Below are 17,161 nucleotides of genomic sequence, written 5' to 3'. Positions count from 1 at the left end.
CGTCAAAGTTTCCTCCAACATAAGTACTTGAATGTAACCGTGTCTGCAGCTAACGCAGATTCTCATAAATGGGAAACTAGAGGACAGCCGAACTGTTCATTAGCAGAAGCAGTCATCTTTCTTCACTTTTTATGTGAATGTACTGATTGTGCTCAAGTAGAAAATTATACAACTTTTCAACTCCAAATAGTTTTCTTTGCTCTTCTGACTCAGAGAAGGAGTGCCAGCATTACACATCAAATGCTAACAGTGTGAACGTGGCTGTCATTTTCAATACAGGCGGTCCCGTTAAGATTCCCTTTTTACGGTGTGTGTGTGTGTGTGCGTGCGTGCATGCAAATTTATTTTTCCCGCATCTTAGTGGTTGATGCTATTCAGACGAAAATGTACCGGAAGCTTTCCAGTAGAAGAGTTTGGAGACATTTGGTGGCTTTTGGACATTTCTCCACAAGGCTAAATGTTTTTTTTAGTTTTCTTTTAAAAAAATAAAAGCAAATGCAAGATTTTGAATACATATTTGAGGTATGTTGCTGCATGTACTGCTAAAAAGGATTGGGTTTCCTAAGATCAAAATTATTCAAATGAATATACAATCAAAACCACATTAAGTGATGGTAAAGAAAGGAATATGCCTAATTGTTTTATCTTGTAATAATATCTGGTTTGACAATACAGATTTGTACTCAAAGGACACAGACCCATCTGGTAAATAAAGCAATAAAGAATGAATCGAAACCTTTGAACTAAAATTTTATAATTTCTTCAAAACTTTCAATATCACATATATCAATCCAGTAATCTTTAACAACACTCATCTGGGCTCCATGCAATCTTACCTCACTTTGTTTTTAGTTATAATTTTTTTTAAATCAGGCTGCAGAAGTCAGTGAAATTAGAAGTGATAATAAAATTGCTCCTATTTTTTTCTCTGACACAGAGTAGGTCTAAGAATATTCAATAATACTCGTGAAACCCAACTGTCACAGTCAGAAGAAGATTACTGACCATCCCGCTGAAAAAGACTATTTTTTCTTTAAAGAGATATCAACAATGTTCAGCGACTGAAGAAAGTAGCGCAGCTGCTGACATCAACACTGTGAAGAAATAAGCCTATTTGCCAAAAAACACATGAACGAGAACAGAGTCAGAATGGATTTGGATTCTGTGTGCGTTTCCCTAAAAATGTATCCTGGTTTCCCAGCTCACTAGAAAAATAACTCTAGAGAGGTGCGCACTTCAGCTAAGTGTGAATTTGCTCGGCTTTGTGCGTGAAGGGGAGAAATAAGGGACCTGACACAAGGGAAATGTGAGAATCAGAGGGTAATTTTATAAAGCTCTTTTGCAGCACTTCTTGAACGCAGGCATGGAAAAGCCTAGTATATGAAATGTGTAGTTGATTCAGATTTTTAAAAAATTATTTTAGAGTTGACGCAATAGTAACAATGACGAAGAAATTAAATAAGTTCACCTCTGATAGAGGAATAACTGTTTAAGTGCAAAGCAGTGATGGTTGTGGACTAAATCCCAAAGCATAGTGTTACACATCAACAGAGGAATAAATTATCTCAAATTCTTACTTCTCACTTTGGTATTGAGTTTAGTTTTTTTTTTGCTTATGTAAAGTAGATTGCCTCTGTTGAAGGATGTGACCCACAAGTATCCTCACATCTATCTATGAGAGCGTGTCCTCCTTTCCAATGCAGACCCCCCAAAGGAACACACAGGACACACAAGGACTTTATCTTCACATCTTTCATACTTGACAAAACTGATTTGCATATAATTAAACATAGTTGAAGGTGACTGAACACAAACTATTTGCCTCTAAGGTACTCTGGAGAAATGCAATCAAAAGTGAACTAATTTGTCAAGAAGTAAAATGCTATGATTAAGCACGCATTTCGTTGCCTTCAGGAAAGAGTTAAGATTTTCATTTACAGCAATAAGCGATTACAAGAAAAAGATCCAGAGCTGCACTAAGACCATGAAAACAGGCCAGATGAAAGACAAGCTACAAAAAAAAGGCTTTTTGCTCATTTCTTCTAATGTTTTGGTATGTTTTCATCATGTGGCAATTGGGAAACTATCCAAACTTTAAAAAATTGACACTAAAGAATCTGTAATAAGACTAACTTGAAGAATTAGTTAACATTCGCTGGTTTATTTTCAAGTTAGAGATTGTTAGGGTGTGAATTTTGATGTTTTTTTTTATAAGCTCTGTTGCATCTATTGTAAATTAGTATTTGCAGTACAGACAAAAAAGCAGTTCATGTAATTTAAAAATGAGAAATACGAGACGCTGACCAACAGATAATCTCAGAACATCCCATGTTCTGTTGCTACCGTATTTTAATTCCTGTGTCTCATTTAGGTTGGTAAAAATCAACACATAGGGTGATGTCTGGTAGGTGGCCTGTGTGCCAAGCCATTGTGTCCATCAATCCTTTTCAAATATGTTCTATTCAGAAGCTTCAATGCTGACGTCCAATAATCTGTTCTTTCCCTGAACACCCCATCATGACACGTCCTTGTGCTAAAGGAGCAAATTGATGCACATTAATTGCAGTGACGCATCGCAGAACACCCAATGTGCCCTGAAGGAGGGTAAATTGTTCAGTCATGAGAGCAAAAATGTTATCTCTGTTATTTCTTAAAGACATTTAAAGCTATAATGTCTCTCTGTTTAAACTCAGATTGAAACAATAAAATAAATTAAAGAGCATTGTTTTCCCTGTGAGACAAATCTTCAAAAAAAACAAAGAAAAACACTTAAATTAAAATAAGAGGAAATGTGGTGAAGTAAGGACGTTTCTATAACATGTCTGACCTGAGACAGAAAAGAGTTTGTCCGTAGAGTTTGGTAAAGACCTCTCAAGTAGCATTGATGTATGTGACTCGGTATTCTTTGATCATTGATTATGTTCATTACTTTTGCCCGTGTTTGGTTTTTATTTGTTTCAGATCCACATAACTGATACCATAAGAGCATACAGAAAACTGCAACATTTGCATCCAATGGCTTTGGCATTGCTGTGGAATTTAATAGAGAACATTCTAACACATTATTAAGGCAAAACACTGCATTTGTAAAACTTATATTTGAAAAACTGTCTAAGGGCAACATCAGATGAATTCCTGAGCAAGGCTCAAGAAGTACATCTCAAAGTGGTTTGAAAACGGCAAAGTATTTGGATAAATCTCTTGAGTGCAGGAGGATTTAAAGTGCAGCAACACACATGCATCTCAAATATACTGCATATTGAAACAGAGAGGAAATAATACAGAAAAAAAGCAATGAAAAAGGGATGAAAGATTGCCGGCCTTTCTTTCCTTTTTTCCTCCTCTCTTTAATACGCTGATGAAATGAAGTCCTAATGTACAACAGGTGGGCATTCTGCACAAGGTTATTTATCTCTTTTATTCACCTTTCAGCTGAACTAAAATGAGCTGGGAAGAGAATGGCATGTTTATCTCGCTCATTAAATATAAAAGAAGTGAAGATTTGGAGAAACAGAAAAGGCATTAGCATTTAAATTAACAAGAAATGGGAATGGTGTTCAAATAAATGATGTAGAGCTAATTTAGTCAGATAAAATCAAAAACAAATTCATATTACTGGTAGCAATACAAAATTCAGTGCAAAATTCAATAAATAATTCAAACGCACTAAATAAGAGCTCTCTGTATTATGACTGACTATTCATCAGACATTAAAGATCCTGACAGTAAAACAACAAAAAAATTATTTTGTGTACATTTCCCATGGTGGAGCTTAAGATGAATAACTTGAAGGTTGCATTCACTGTCTCACTTAGATCAGAGAAGATAAAGCCAAGTAGCACTTTTAAATCACAGTGCAAATTCAAAGGTGCTCTCGATGTTTGATATCTAGAACCATCGACTGTGTTTTAAATAATCTCAGAGTAAATAAAATAAAAAAACTAAAATTATCTTCAAATCAAGGAAACGTAGATCAAAAGGCCTCTCCATTCTGGAGAAGCTTATTTAATTTCGACTGGAGTTTTAAAATACTCTCTCTGTTTGCAGCTTTACACCTCCTTTTCTTTGGATTTCACTCTGCAATCTTACTTTCAAAAGAGGTCGTAGGAGGCAGCTCTCTTGCTGTCTCCACAAACAGTTTCAAAGCAAACTTGCTCTAAAATTTACGACTTACGCTCTGGGTCATGGTCACAACTGGGAGAAGATTCAGCTCAGGTGATAGGTTGTTTAATTCCCTTCATTCAAACAAATTGCAACAGGTCTGCAAAACTAAAACTCATTCAGAATATGTTTGTAATACTCGTGCATGACAGTGTGAAATGTGATTCATTGGAGTTGAGTGTTTTTCAATGTATTGGAGGAATATTAAAGCCTTTAACACTTTAGAATGAAACCATAATTCAAAACAAGTTAACTTCAGCAAACTGATAAAAATCAGCAGTGACCTTTTGCTCAAATATGGGCTGATATGAAAGAAAAAAAAAGTTATCTGAATTAGCTGAACTGGCATATTCTTATCCTAATGCATTGATTTTAAGTAAAATTGGTTTCCATAATCAAAGAACTCTGTACTTTAAAAACAAGAGTCAATAAAAGCTTTAAACGGGAGAAGTCTCACTTAAAATCTACAGAATATAGAGTTTTGTGGATGTGAATGAATTTTCTCGATAGACTATTATGCTCCACACTACTCAGATGGAAAACCAAAACCTGACAAACAAACACATTACAATGCTGATTTTTAAATTAAACAGCATGAAGCACAGCTCCAAATGATCTCATCTCAGCACCCGACCGCAGTTACACATGGTTCAAAAATAAAGGGGAGATACTATTTCAGTCAAGCCAAATAAAAGAAAAGTGCTGAAGAAATATACGGGCCGCTATTTATAACAGCAAAAACTGTTTCCAAGTGTGCAATGTTTCAGACCGTATTGGAAGCATGTGATGTTCACAAGGCATCTGTGATAGTAGGGGCGGCATGAGCAAATATATGCATTCCCATGTGTTCATCTATTTCCCGATTCATCTTCGAAAATTGAAAACGCTCCTGGATATGCGTGCATGTCCGTGTCTGTGCGTCCTACCTGTTCAAAAGGCGGAACGGAGGGCTCCCTCCTGTGAAGCTGGAGTTGCTTGTCAATGTTGTCCTTCAGGCACTGACACACGCGGCGCTTCTGGTCCGCTGAATAGGCTTCCAGGCTGAGCAGGCAGTCACACTTCTAGAGACAGGCGGGGGGAGAGAGAGGAGCAAAAAAAAAAAAAAAAAAAAGTGGGGGTTGGGGGAGAAAAGATAGCAGGCAGTTAAGCTATTAATGTCAGAGACATAAAGAGAAAACTATGTTTCCTGTTGCTTTGACAGTAAACAAAAGGAAAAAGTTGAGATTTTAAGCCTTTTTTAAAACAAGACAGAATATTAAAGTATTAGTAGTATTAAAAAGTATTTTACAAGCTTGTTCTTTTGGCTCTATATTTCTTCACAACATTTTATAATGACTTCACATTCAGCTGTTACCTGAGCTTCATTTTCTTCCGCCTTGAACACCAAAACGCTCGCTTTAGTGAAATTGAATAATGGCTCGCTTCTACTTCAAGCAGAATTTGATATGCTGACGGAACGATTGCGTAACCAGACTCTAGATGGCACTCGCCGAAAGTGAACAAATCGATACATCGTTTGGAAGTACAAGCGGAAGAACATCTGACAACCAATGCTAAACTGGTAAGGAGTTGGCAGAGCCTGCTGGTTTAGGTGCTTTTCGCGCAAGAGGACAAAAATACCTCTTTGTAATTATCACAGTTTCCTCCAACTTTGACTCACTGGTGTGCAATGAAATAAATAATGTGATGTGAACAATGTGATTTTTAGTGTGCATGTTCATTTTTATCTCCATTTTGTGCACTTTTGTGAGAATTATGTTTATCTTGCCTTTTAAATGTATTCATAACCCTCGAGTTTTGTTTATATTTTGCTAAATTAGATCCACAATCATTAATTTGATGTAATATACCAACAAACAACCCCAGAAAGGATTATGTATTAAAAGAATAAGCATCTGAAAAGTTAGTACATATGTATTGAGCTCACTTTATTCTGAAACCACTAAATAAAATTCTGTTTTCAGAAGTCACCTAATGATCAGAGTCCATTTGTGTGTAATTTAATCTCAGTATAAATACAGATGTTCTGTCACTGTATTGAAGGTTTGGTAGTGAATATTAGTTAATAAACAACCCAATGAAGACTGAAAAAAACACCAGGCAAATCAGGGACAAAGTTATTCAGGGACATGCAGCTAATATGTCAAAACATTGGTATTGTTGAACGGAAACATTAAAAAGTCACATTTACAATTTGCTACAAGCGAAGTGAGGGATTCAGCAAACACATGGAAGAAGGTGCTCTAGTAGGATAAGACAAGATTTAATTTCTTGGCCAACAAAGAAGTTTCTATGTGTGCCAGCTTAACATGTCCATTCCCAATAAAGCAAAGTTTATGGATACAATGTGACAAACAGAGAAAAAGATGTACGACTTTCACAATTCACCGTACTGTTAAACAAATCAGATGTGATTGATGAAGTTTATTATTTTTTCCCACAATACTGGCAATGACGATTTCTTTAAAAATACATGTTTTCATATTTTAGTTTACCCATATTAATATGGTTTTTGTCATTTTGTTGTCTACAGCAGCTGTGTCTAAGTTTTATTTCAAATATATTTTGGAATTTGATCAAAAAAATTGTAATCAAGCTAATTGCAAGATCTGTAATTAATTAATTACAGTTAATCACATCTTAATTGAAAACCATATATTAACAAAATAAGCAACGATTTCAATTCAAAAAACTGTTTTGATTCTAAATTACTGAATAAATAAACATGGGCTCAATGACAAGCATGTTTGTAAATTTTATACTGGTATTTCTGTTATTTAGCACTTTCACATGTCAACTTTACATTATGGGCTGCTAAAAAAATTTAACGTTTCAGCAGTCAAGTGTTTCAACATCATTTATCTAACTTCCTCGTGAAAATAATTTGCATAAGATGTTGCAACATCTTTTGCATTAAGATAGCAGTTTAGGCTTACATCGCCTTTTTTGCACATCTTTATACATAATAGTCATTTTGGAACAAAATTTAACCCCCAGGAGGCCTAGAAATAGATTTTGTATATTGTCTGAGGATGCCGCTTGTGCATCAGGTTTATGGTCGTAACAGGAATACAACACAAAAAGCGACAGCTTGGGACTATATCAACACAGAAAAGCAATTAATTGTATTAGAATTTTTCAAATCTCCCGGCCCTCTTTGAAACGTTTTTAGCTGTAGTATAGAAACAAGCTGTCTGCTTCCAAAAGATTGGTTTATTTGCTTCTTTGATGTTTAATCAAAGCTTCCTGATAAATTATTGAGCCACAGCATTAGAGACCATGCTCACCATTACTCTTTTATGTTTGGTTTGTGTAATGAAAATGAAACAAATTCATCAAAAAAAAAAAAGTTTTTTCATTTTGTCTCCACTGTCCTACGTATCAGTTCCCATCCACCTCTGTTGCTCCGTTTCAGGCAGTGCCAGGGAGAAACATTCGTCGTGATATTTTTGGGCACGAGTCGGGCTATGAATAGAACTTTACCCATTTTGTTCAAGTCTTCAAAGATTGACTGAAGTTCTCTAGGCCTGTTTCGACGCTTGATGCCCTGGTCAGTGGTGAGTCATTTGGGGAGTACATTTGCCTGTTTTTCAGGCAATGAGGTCTTTTCATGTCTGACTCCGTTTGTAGCACTTTTACAAACAGAGTGAAAGTGTTCGGGAGGGCTCTGCAGTTAAATCTGTGTCATTGTTGCTGATGTAAGGAAAAGGGGAGTTAAGCCTTGAAGAAGGCTGGGAGTGTATTGATCTAAAGTGGAGCATTTAGATGAAAAGAGGACAAAGGCATAGAAAGAGAAATAAATTGACAAAACTTAGAAAGAGAATCAGCTCAGATACAGTAGCAAAAGCATGTATTTTATCGAACCTGACTGTTCAATTGCAGCGCAACATGATGAAATACGTGCTTTTTCAGACCAGGCAGAACTCAATGTGGATGTTCTTTGATATCCATCATTTAGACCGAATTGGAGTCTGTAAGGGTACGACAAAGCCTGCGATAGTCAAACACACACAAACAAGCATCCTCTGGGTAAACTAGTTCCATGTTGCTCTGGATGAAAATCTTATATTTCCATCTAAGTTTGTTTTTGTGCTCCCTTACACAGAGTTGCACACTACATGTTGTGAAAGGTCATAAGTGGTTTGCAAAAAGCTCCTCAAAAAGCCGTGGGGTGGAGAGAAAAAAAGCACGACTATCATGCTGGAAATAATCCTGTACCCACTGCTTCCTGAAGAGCAAGACATTTTAAGGACATTAGAATGTAGAACCACAAACCTGAGGCAGCTCTTTCTTTTCATCTACATGAATGATGATTAAAAATCCTTTTATTCTTGTTTAAAAATATATATGAACAACCAATGACACAAAATGGCTACAAGTTACTAGCATTAATTTATCTCAAAAGGTTTGGCTTGTTATAGAAAACCCCATTTTCCTGCAGTAAAGAAAATTAATCTGATGCTAACAGATCAGAAATGCTAAAACCAGAGCAGTACTGGGAAAGGCACAGACAAACACACCAACCAAAGTTACATTCCCTGCACAGCACCAGATTGAATTCTGCAGTATAATTTGGCTCTGTGTTTAGAAAATGATTCAAAAGATAAAAATAAGACGACAACAAACTTGGACAGTGATTCACAGTCTAACAACAGTCCCAGAGACACAGTAAGGCTTGCACGTCTCATCTCCTTTCTCATCTGCCAAAAAAAGGAAATGCTTCCATAATTTATCTAGAAATCAAGCTGACCTAAAGAAGGGTTTGCTTAAGTGACCCAAGTCATCTTTATTGTGCATTGCTTTGTAATGGAATGTCTTACTTAATTTAGACAAACAACAAAATACTGTAGAGCTCAGTAGAAAACCATAAATGTGAATATTTGAAGATACAACTAATATCTATGGATGTTTCACTCAAACAACAAAAAGAAAAATCAAACACAAAGTTTTGGTGTTTGAAAAACCTTTGGAAATATATGATATTTTGATTCCAAACTTATAAGTTATTTTCAGATCTATTAGGGCTTCTTGGCATTAAAACAGGACGCAGTTACTCTCCCTTGGGTATCCCTTTTTTGGACGATCTGTAATTTGTAACTTTTAGTGGCTGGGTCAGGTCGCAAATGAATCCCTCCTTAATTCAACAATAGAGTGAGTGTCTGTTTTAGAAAAGTTTCGCATAAAACGGCACATTAGCTAATATAGCTCGTCTGCCTCCTACATTCGTTCACCCCCCCATTTATAAATCCACCCCTCCACAAGATGCACATAAGACCTAATGAAACCAAATTCAATGAATGGCCTTGGCATTTCCCCGTAATCAGATTGATTAAAGTGCTCCTTGGTTGAAGCCCTCCCCCGAGCCATCTGGCAGATGAGTTTTCAGCATGTTCATTGTCAACACGGCTCACCTAAACTGCCTACGTACCCGTTTGCATGGCTTTAGTGGGATCTTTCTTTGCCTCACAACGCCTGGTGACATGAGCCAGCTGAGATGTTCCACTGCGATGTGGCAGCCATCATATGTTTGTCATCGGAGATTCAATATCCCTAAAGCTCACTGTTTTTTTTTCACCTACTGCTCTGTCTAAGCCTGTTACTCACTCCATTTTGTGATTAGAAACAAATCTTTGGCATTCAGATAAGCCGCTTATTATTCAGTTGTGTGCTCAAGAAAAAATAAATAAAAGCAGAAGGCTAATTTTTTATTTAATGTTTTTTTAATCCAGAAGTCCTCTCAAATGAATCTGACCACCACAGATGATTACAGCACCATAATTAGTAAGAACATGTTTAATAGGGTAACCACAGCCTCTATTATGGTAATAAAATGGACTTGAGTGAGCACACAATCCCAGCAGTTAATGATGGGTAAAAACACAGTAGGGGATTCTAGGTTTATTTGTGTGTTTATGCCAGGAAAACAAGGCCCCCAAATGGGTTCTAGAAAACACAGAATGTAAAATTGTTAAATTTTTACAAAGAGCTCCATCAGAACCATATTTATCAGAAATTATAATTAAAGTTCACACCCACCGTCACTACAAACAGCGTCATATTCTGTTAGTCATAGTTTTTTAATTGGTGCTAAGCATGAGATCATGACTCATACGTTTATGATGGACTATAATAACAAAAATTGTTCTAAGCTTTCCACGTCTAAACTCTTCTGTCCAACTCTCCTCTCCTCTCGCTATGATACGTTTTTACTTCTAAATGATGACTTTGTGATTGCTGCATTTAATGGGTTTTATGGCTGCCACACAAGTGACAAGAGCTAATGATGCTGAAGCAGCTGGCTAAATCTCGCAACATAATATTCCTACTAATGTCAGTGAAACTGCTTAGACCTTCCTGTCCTCCACATTGTTTCCCTCCATTATTTTTTTTTTAAATTGCCACTCCCTTTACAGCCACAGTCCACCGACATGATGATTCAGATAACTGTTCCAGACTAAATTGCCTATTAAGTGCCAATTTTCTTTGATGTTTATAATTCATACGTAATTATCCACATTGACTTTACCGATCTGTGGATTTTGCAAGATGGGATGCAGTGCCTTGCCAAAGTATTCATACCCTAAGATTTTATGAAATAGAGCATAATTAGTACATAAAAGAAGGATAAACTGTTTACACATAAAATCAGGTTTTGACCAAACATGACCAAAAATTAACTTTTTGGCTTTGTTGCAAAACAATATTATTGACTAATCATGCTGTGGTGATCATTTTCTTCAGGAAGAACAGGTAAGGAGATAATGAGCCTGGGGCAGATGTTTTCCTTCCAGCAGGAGAACAACCCCAAATACACACTCAAGAGTCTCAATGGTAGGATTTCAATCAAAACATATTCCAGTCAAAGCCCTGACCTAAATGGAAAGATGCAAAAATCGATCTTACAAACACTATCCAATTTGAATCATGTCGAGCTAAAAATTGCCAAAACATTTCAGCTTGCAGACATGCAAAGTTGGTAAAGATCCCAAGTTCCCCAAAAGACTTACAGCATTGATTGTGAAGTATACCGGTCCACAAAATATTCACTCAAGGTATACATACGAATGCATACCACAATTTATTTTATCTTTCTTAATGCATTATATATAGGAAATGCAAATATTAAATGTAAGTTATGACTCATGTCTTATGACAGTCCGTCTTGAAGCCCATTAAAAAATCTAATTACCAGGATCCAATTTAATATCATGTTGAAATTAAGCAATTATTGGCCAAAAACTTTCACAGGCAAGCAAGCATTACTTTCATATCGCACACAGAAAGCAATTTCCGCCAGACTCGGTGGCTTTCCCACACTCTTTGGTCTATTTCTAGCTTGTTTGCCTGGTGTGAGATCCAAAACTGACATGAATGGAGCATGTAAACTAGAGTTCTTGGCATATCGCCCTTCCTATGGCCACCAGGGAGAATGATAAGAACATGACAAGATAAGTGATGTTTCTACTTTTTTTCCTCTCAGTTTTCTCAGACACACTTTGTTTCATCAGCTTCTTCATTAAGAAACCGCATTGATAGTTTTTTATTAAGTATTATGCCCTTCCACAAAATTAAATCTGGTCTGCTCTACATGCACAGATATAAAGATCAAAAAGATAAAGATTAACCTTCTGCCTGTGTAGTCCTGAAAACCATTAAGCACCGTAAAATCTCCTGGTGCTATCGTACTCAATAACTGAAAATACTCTGATGAGACTTGTGTGTCGGATTAAAAGTGCCTTTGAAAATATCAGCGCTTAAGCAGGTACCAAAGGTCGGATGTAATATTTTAATTTGTAAATGTTGTGTTTTCATTAGCTGTAAGTGGAAAATCAAGATAATTAACATTAATAATGGCTTAAAAACATCAGTCTGTGTGTGTTTGATTTAGTAAACAGACACGCTCTTTTCACATTTGCAGCACACATTCTCCCATTCTATATAAATGGCAAATACATAAATAATTCTGCAATTACTTTTGGATTTTTTTCTCTCCACTTAGGCGTATAAATACTTTACATACTGAACTTGTCCTTATCCTACTGGAATAGGGATATAAACCACTCAAAGCAGTTTATGACGACACTTTGAGCCTGTCATAGATCTTAAAGCAATAATTTTACTAAGATGAAGGCTTCCAAGTGATTAGATTTAGATATACGGCTGCACGCTGCTGGCACAGCATGCTGACATACTGACTGTAAAGGCCTTTAAGTTGAGGCTAAGTCCGAGGGGATGATGGTGCATCTTGGTTCAATTAAAGGCGTAACGGGCCGTGCCTGCCCTGGTCCTGTAATAAATGGCTATTAGTAGTAGTAGTAGATACTTTGCTGACAAAAGCCTCTGGGAGGCCATCATTCACACCAAGCCTTGTGACTACATGTGGCAGCTTGTATGTCATGGAGCCAATGATTCAGCTAAAAGTGAAGAAAGATTCAAACAAAAGCAGAGTTGCAAAAAAAAAAGAAAAGAAAAGAAAGAAAGAAAAAAGATTTTTGAAATGTAAATATTGTAAAACAAGCACCAAAAGTATATTTACTTCTGAAAATACCAGAAGTAACAGCCAGCATGACTTCTAACATAACTGGACCTCTGAATACACAATTTCATTTCAAATAAACAAACAAACAAAAAATCCTTTAGAAATATTCTTTAAGATGCAATAAAAAATATAAAATGTGGTTACAAATAAAGTTTAGTTTGGCTTAGAGGTGGGAGCAAAGCAGAACAAGTCACTAGGATATTATACTATGTATTACAATATCCTTGGAGTTTTACAGACTATATGCAAGCCATCACACTGTAATTTTACCTATTTCGGCACAGCAGCTGCTTATCTAATGTCCACTCAGTCATCACATCTGAACACCGCAACAAGTGGACAGAGGATGATTAATATTTCTAAGCCAATAACATCTTACTAAATATGAGTTACATGACAGGTTCATGAGACAAAGAAAATTTGGTATGTAGTGTAAATGTAAGTAGACTTGATGTGGGCTGAGTAAATTGGTTTAATGGTACTGATGGTCTTTAGTAAGTGAAGATTATTCATAATTTTGTTGTCGTTAGTGAGGGCTGGATTGGAGCAGCTGGATACTAATGGAGACTTCTCGGAAATTGCAGAAAATGACAGATGGCACAATTATTGGAATTCTCGATTTTCACAAGCAGAAAAAATATATCGTCATCCACTAAAAGATGCCCAGTGAATTTCAGAAAGATCTTTACCACTCAAATTATGTAAAGGCCATTAAACTATTAAAACGCATAGAGCGGCATCTTAGGAAAACCCAAAATCTCATCTTATACAACCAAAATAAAAAAGCTTTACTTTCACAATTTCACCATAAGGTTACTTATAAATCTAGGTCGACACAAATTAATATTTTTTTCTCTCTCAGCTAAATTTGGTTCATACATTTACGGTACACAGGTAGAACAGGAAATTTTCTGCCTTTAAACCATTTTAACTGTATTCTGTGACTTACATCTCCACTGTCAGAGAGCAGGTGCCGCTGCAGAGAGCTCGTTTCCCTGACGAACCGTCTCTTAGGCCCAACTCGGTCAGCCAAGTTTCCCATGATCACTCTGCGATGACCCAGATGGACTTCACTAGTCAATCTCCTACGCCGTCTCCTTTCCCTATATGCTTTTCCGTTTACCTTCACGAGTCTCCCTTTCTTTCACTCTCCATGCGTCACTGACACACTTAGAGACACCTAACAGACACTGGACTTTCCAGACACATAATTGCACCTCCCGCCCCTCAAATACACTCACACACGGACACGCACACACACACACACACACACAAAGACTTCTTCTTTCACGTAAATCTGGGTTAGATCAGTGCTGTTCTGAGCAAGTGCTAAAATAGGATGACCTCCAGCTATGGAGGAGAAGGACAGGAGTAGACAAAGGAAAGGAGAGTCGACTCAGATGCAGTCAGAGAAAGAGAGCTTATGAGGACAAGTTATTTCTTATTTTTGAAGAACGCAGGTGTGGTTAAAGAAAAAGTATTAAAATAAACAGTGCAGTCATGTTTCTATCAACATGTGAAGAAGAGGGAATTTTGAGTTTTAAACATCTTTGATATCTTTGACTGATGCAGCTATTTGAATTGGATTCAGTAGACTCAACAGATGTAAAAAATGTAGTACGGAAAATTTAGGTGTGTAGAATATAAACAACTCCAGAATTATGAAGTAAAAATTCCCTGAATTAGACATTGAATTCATCTAATTATTATTATGATGTGCAAGTTTTCTAACTTTCTGTTTTTACTTTTCTGTGTTTTCAGCAACCAGGCAACGGTAGCAGTAGGTCTAAAAGGTATCCTGTTCATTTGTGTAGGAATAACTTGGATTTAAAGATTCAGACTCTGATCCAAACCACATAAAGTCCAAGATCTCTTTCCCTGTATTATTGGCATCCCTGAGCAACACAAAAAAAATATTGCACCCACTCAATATTTAATCAGAGAGTGAATTCTTGCCATATAGTGATTCAGTTAAAACTAATAAAAATCTGCATTAGATATAAAACCAGCTAATATAGATATCTACTTTGTAATTTATTTATTGATTTCATATTTTAATTATTTTTTAAATTTTTGTCATTTTTTTCAAAGATTTTGAAAACTAAATATGCTACATTTGATCAAATATTATCAGGTATTTTAAGTGAAGAAGGTAGGCGGACCCAGTTTTCACCAGACCTGCTTTTCATTTCTGTTATAGTAGCAACAGAATTAGTAATGAGACTTCTACTAACAGAAGGGTCTTACTTACAGGGTTTAATGAAAAAAAAAATCAAGCAATAAGAAGTGTGTGTCACATACATCTTTCTTATTTGCTGCTTTTGGTACAGTGCACACAGCTGTGATCTTTTCACAAACGAGGCACAAAGAGCAATGTAATTAGAGACCGTCACTTTACGCACATTTCTCATTTGAGTAAACACAAACACCCACATGCTGTCAGATGCTGCAAAGACGGCGTTGAGGGATGCTTTGTGTGTTTACCTTCGTCTGTGATCAGAAGTGCTCAACAGTACAGTCTTTCATTTTTCCCTCTCCAATTCTGCAATTTACTTGTGCATTTCTTCAAACGCACAAAGAAATTTAACAAAAAAAAAGAAAAAGAAAAAAGGGCAAATGTGAGCAAGTTTTTATATCCCTTGAAAATTTTTGTTGTGTTACACTCCCAAAGTGTGTATTTGTTCTAGGATTTTATCCAACAGAGCACCACAAAGTAGTGTGTAATTTTGAAGTGGAAAGAAAAAGATGTATTATTTTTAAAACTTCTTACAACAACAACAAAAAAAAAATCTGAGAAATGCAATGTGCATTTGGATTCAGTCTTCTTTATGTCGATACGTCTAAATAAAGCTAATTGCAAGCAGATGCCTTCAGAATTCACAGAAGAAGAAAAAAGGAGTTGAACCGTTTGTAATTGATTGCACCATGATAAACTGTGAAAAAGCTTGAGGTACGAAAGCTTCTAAAAGGCACTGCACTGCACACCACACTACCTGAATAATAAAAGAGGTGAAAGAGTACCTTTATAGATTATTTGATAAATTCCTTCCTTAAACAACGTGGTATAAATAGTTTAAATGGTAAATGTTAAATAGTAGTGATACACTAAATCATTCCCGCAGTACTTCCAACAGTGACTGTGAGCAATAAGAGCAGCAGCATGAATTGCGTGCTATTTTCTGCAGCTACTGTTTACTCCCTGAGGTATGAAATAAACTGCTGACGGCTGTATCAACTATAACAGATGACTTCGGATTTTATGTGTGCGTGTGTGTGTGGAGGGGGGCGGGGGGTGTTTGTGGGGTGGCATCTCCCAGGAACGCAGGACGAATAAACCTAAAATAGGACAAAGGAAGTTGCTGCCACTTCTCTGTCTGTCTTTCTGTCTGACATCTGTCATGCAGCACGCTGCATTAGTTTGCTATGATGGGGGATTGGAGGAGAGCTGGTGAGGGTTTCTTAGCTCACTGTTTTGCAGGAACATCAAGAGGTCTTGTCAAGCTTACAGTGTCAAACTCTGTCCCATTGCCGTTACTATGATCTAAAAAATATAGGTCTGACTTTTTATTTCAGTTTCTACAGCATATTTAAAGGAACAAACGACTCCAAAGTACAAGCCAAAGACAAAATCTACAAAACAGAAGCAGTACAAGAATAAAATGTGATTCTGAAACTGTTTTCACTCCTCAGCCCAAGAGCTGATGCAACCACTCTTAGAGACTTACTCATACTCAAAGAGTTTCTCACTTCCATTTCTATTTATATATGTCACCTAATTGGATAGCCTGCATAATATTGGAAACTTTTCCTTCTTCATTTTTCCGCCTAAGGGACTGACAGCAGACCGCGCTCATTCTGTCTGGAAGTTCAGGGAGGGAAAAAAGGCTGGTTTAAAAGATTCATAAGCTCCTAATGAGATTGTACAGCACATTTCAAATGATAAAATAGTGTGACAATGTGTGCTTGTGTCCGCGGTAAAGGAAGTTTGGGTTTAGTGAAAATCTGCTCTGTGAGAGAAGTAACCAGAAGGCGAGAGACCTGACAGCTTGTAGTCTGTCAATGTGACTTTTTTTTTTTATAAATTAAAAAAAAAAAATTGTTTATTACAAGTTTCTTTGTTTCCTCACATTTTTGGTCTCGAGATAAACTATTTTGGGGCTAAAGCTTGGAAGATTTTTAATCCCCTTAAAGCTGTGGCCAGACTGTTAGTATCTTGTCATGTAAAACTGCATTTTAAAAGAATCTAAAGGTGAAGAAAATGGCACATTTTGATAAATTCAACCCCGTAAAACATCTATGAAGTGTGTAATCTAGTTAGATTGTTTCCTTTTCTGTATAGGGAATGTGTATTGGGATAAAGAGCGTCTGGATGGATGGATGGATGGATGGATGGATGGATGGATGGATGGATGGATGGATGGATGGATGGATGGATGGACGGACGGACGGACGGACGGACGG

General features: G+C 36.5%; 1 protein-coding gene across 5 annotated transcripts in view; it reads right to left on the bottom strand.

Moving 5' to 3' along the window:
• rgs3a (regulator of G protein signaling 3a) overlaps window positions 1–17,161 on the bottom strand; it is a 142,640-nt gene that overhangs the window by 56,931 nt on the left and 68,548 nt on the right. For 4 of the 5 annotated variants that reach the window (XM_008424364.2, XM_008424367.2, XM_008424368.2 and 1 more), the window contains one exon: window positions 5,088–5,222. In XM_008424364.2, coding sequence (XP_008422586.1) covers window positions 5,088–5,222 — 135 coding nt within the window. Of the gene's footprint in view, window positions 1–5,087; window positions 5,223–13,649; window positions 13,779–17,161 lie in introns of those variants that run through there. The other variant, XM_008424369.2, reaches the window with a different exon arrangement.

This window comes from Poecilia reticulata, linkage group LG12 (genome assembly GCF_000633615.1).
Source record: "Poecilia reticulata strain Guanapo linkage group LG12, Guppy_female_1.0+MT, whole genome shotgun sequence".
NCBI classification, from domain to species: domain Eukaryota; kingdom Metazoa; phylum Chordata; class Actinopteri; order Cyprinodontiformes; family Poeciliidae; genus Poecilia; species Poecilia reticulata.
This window is presented reverse-complemented; position numbering and strand designations above follow the sequence as displayed.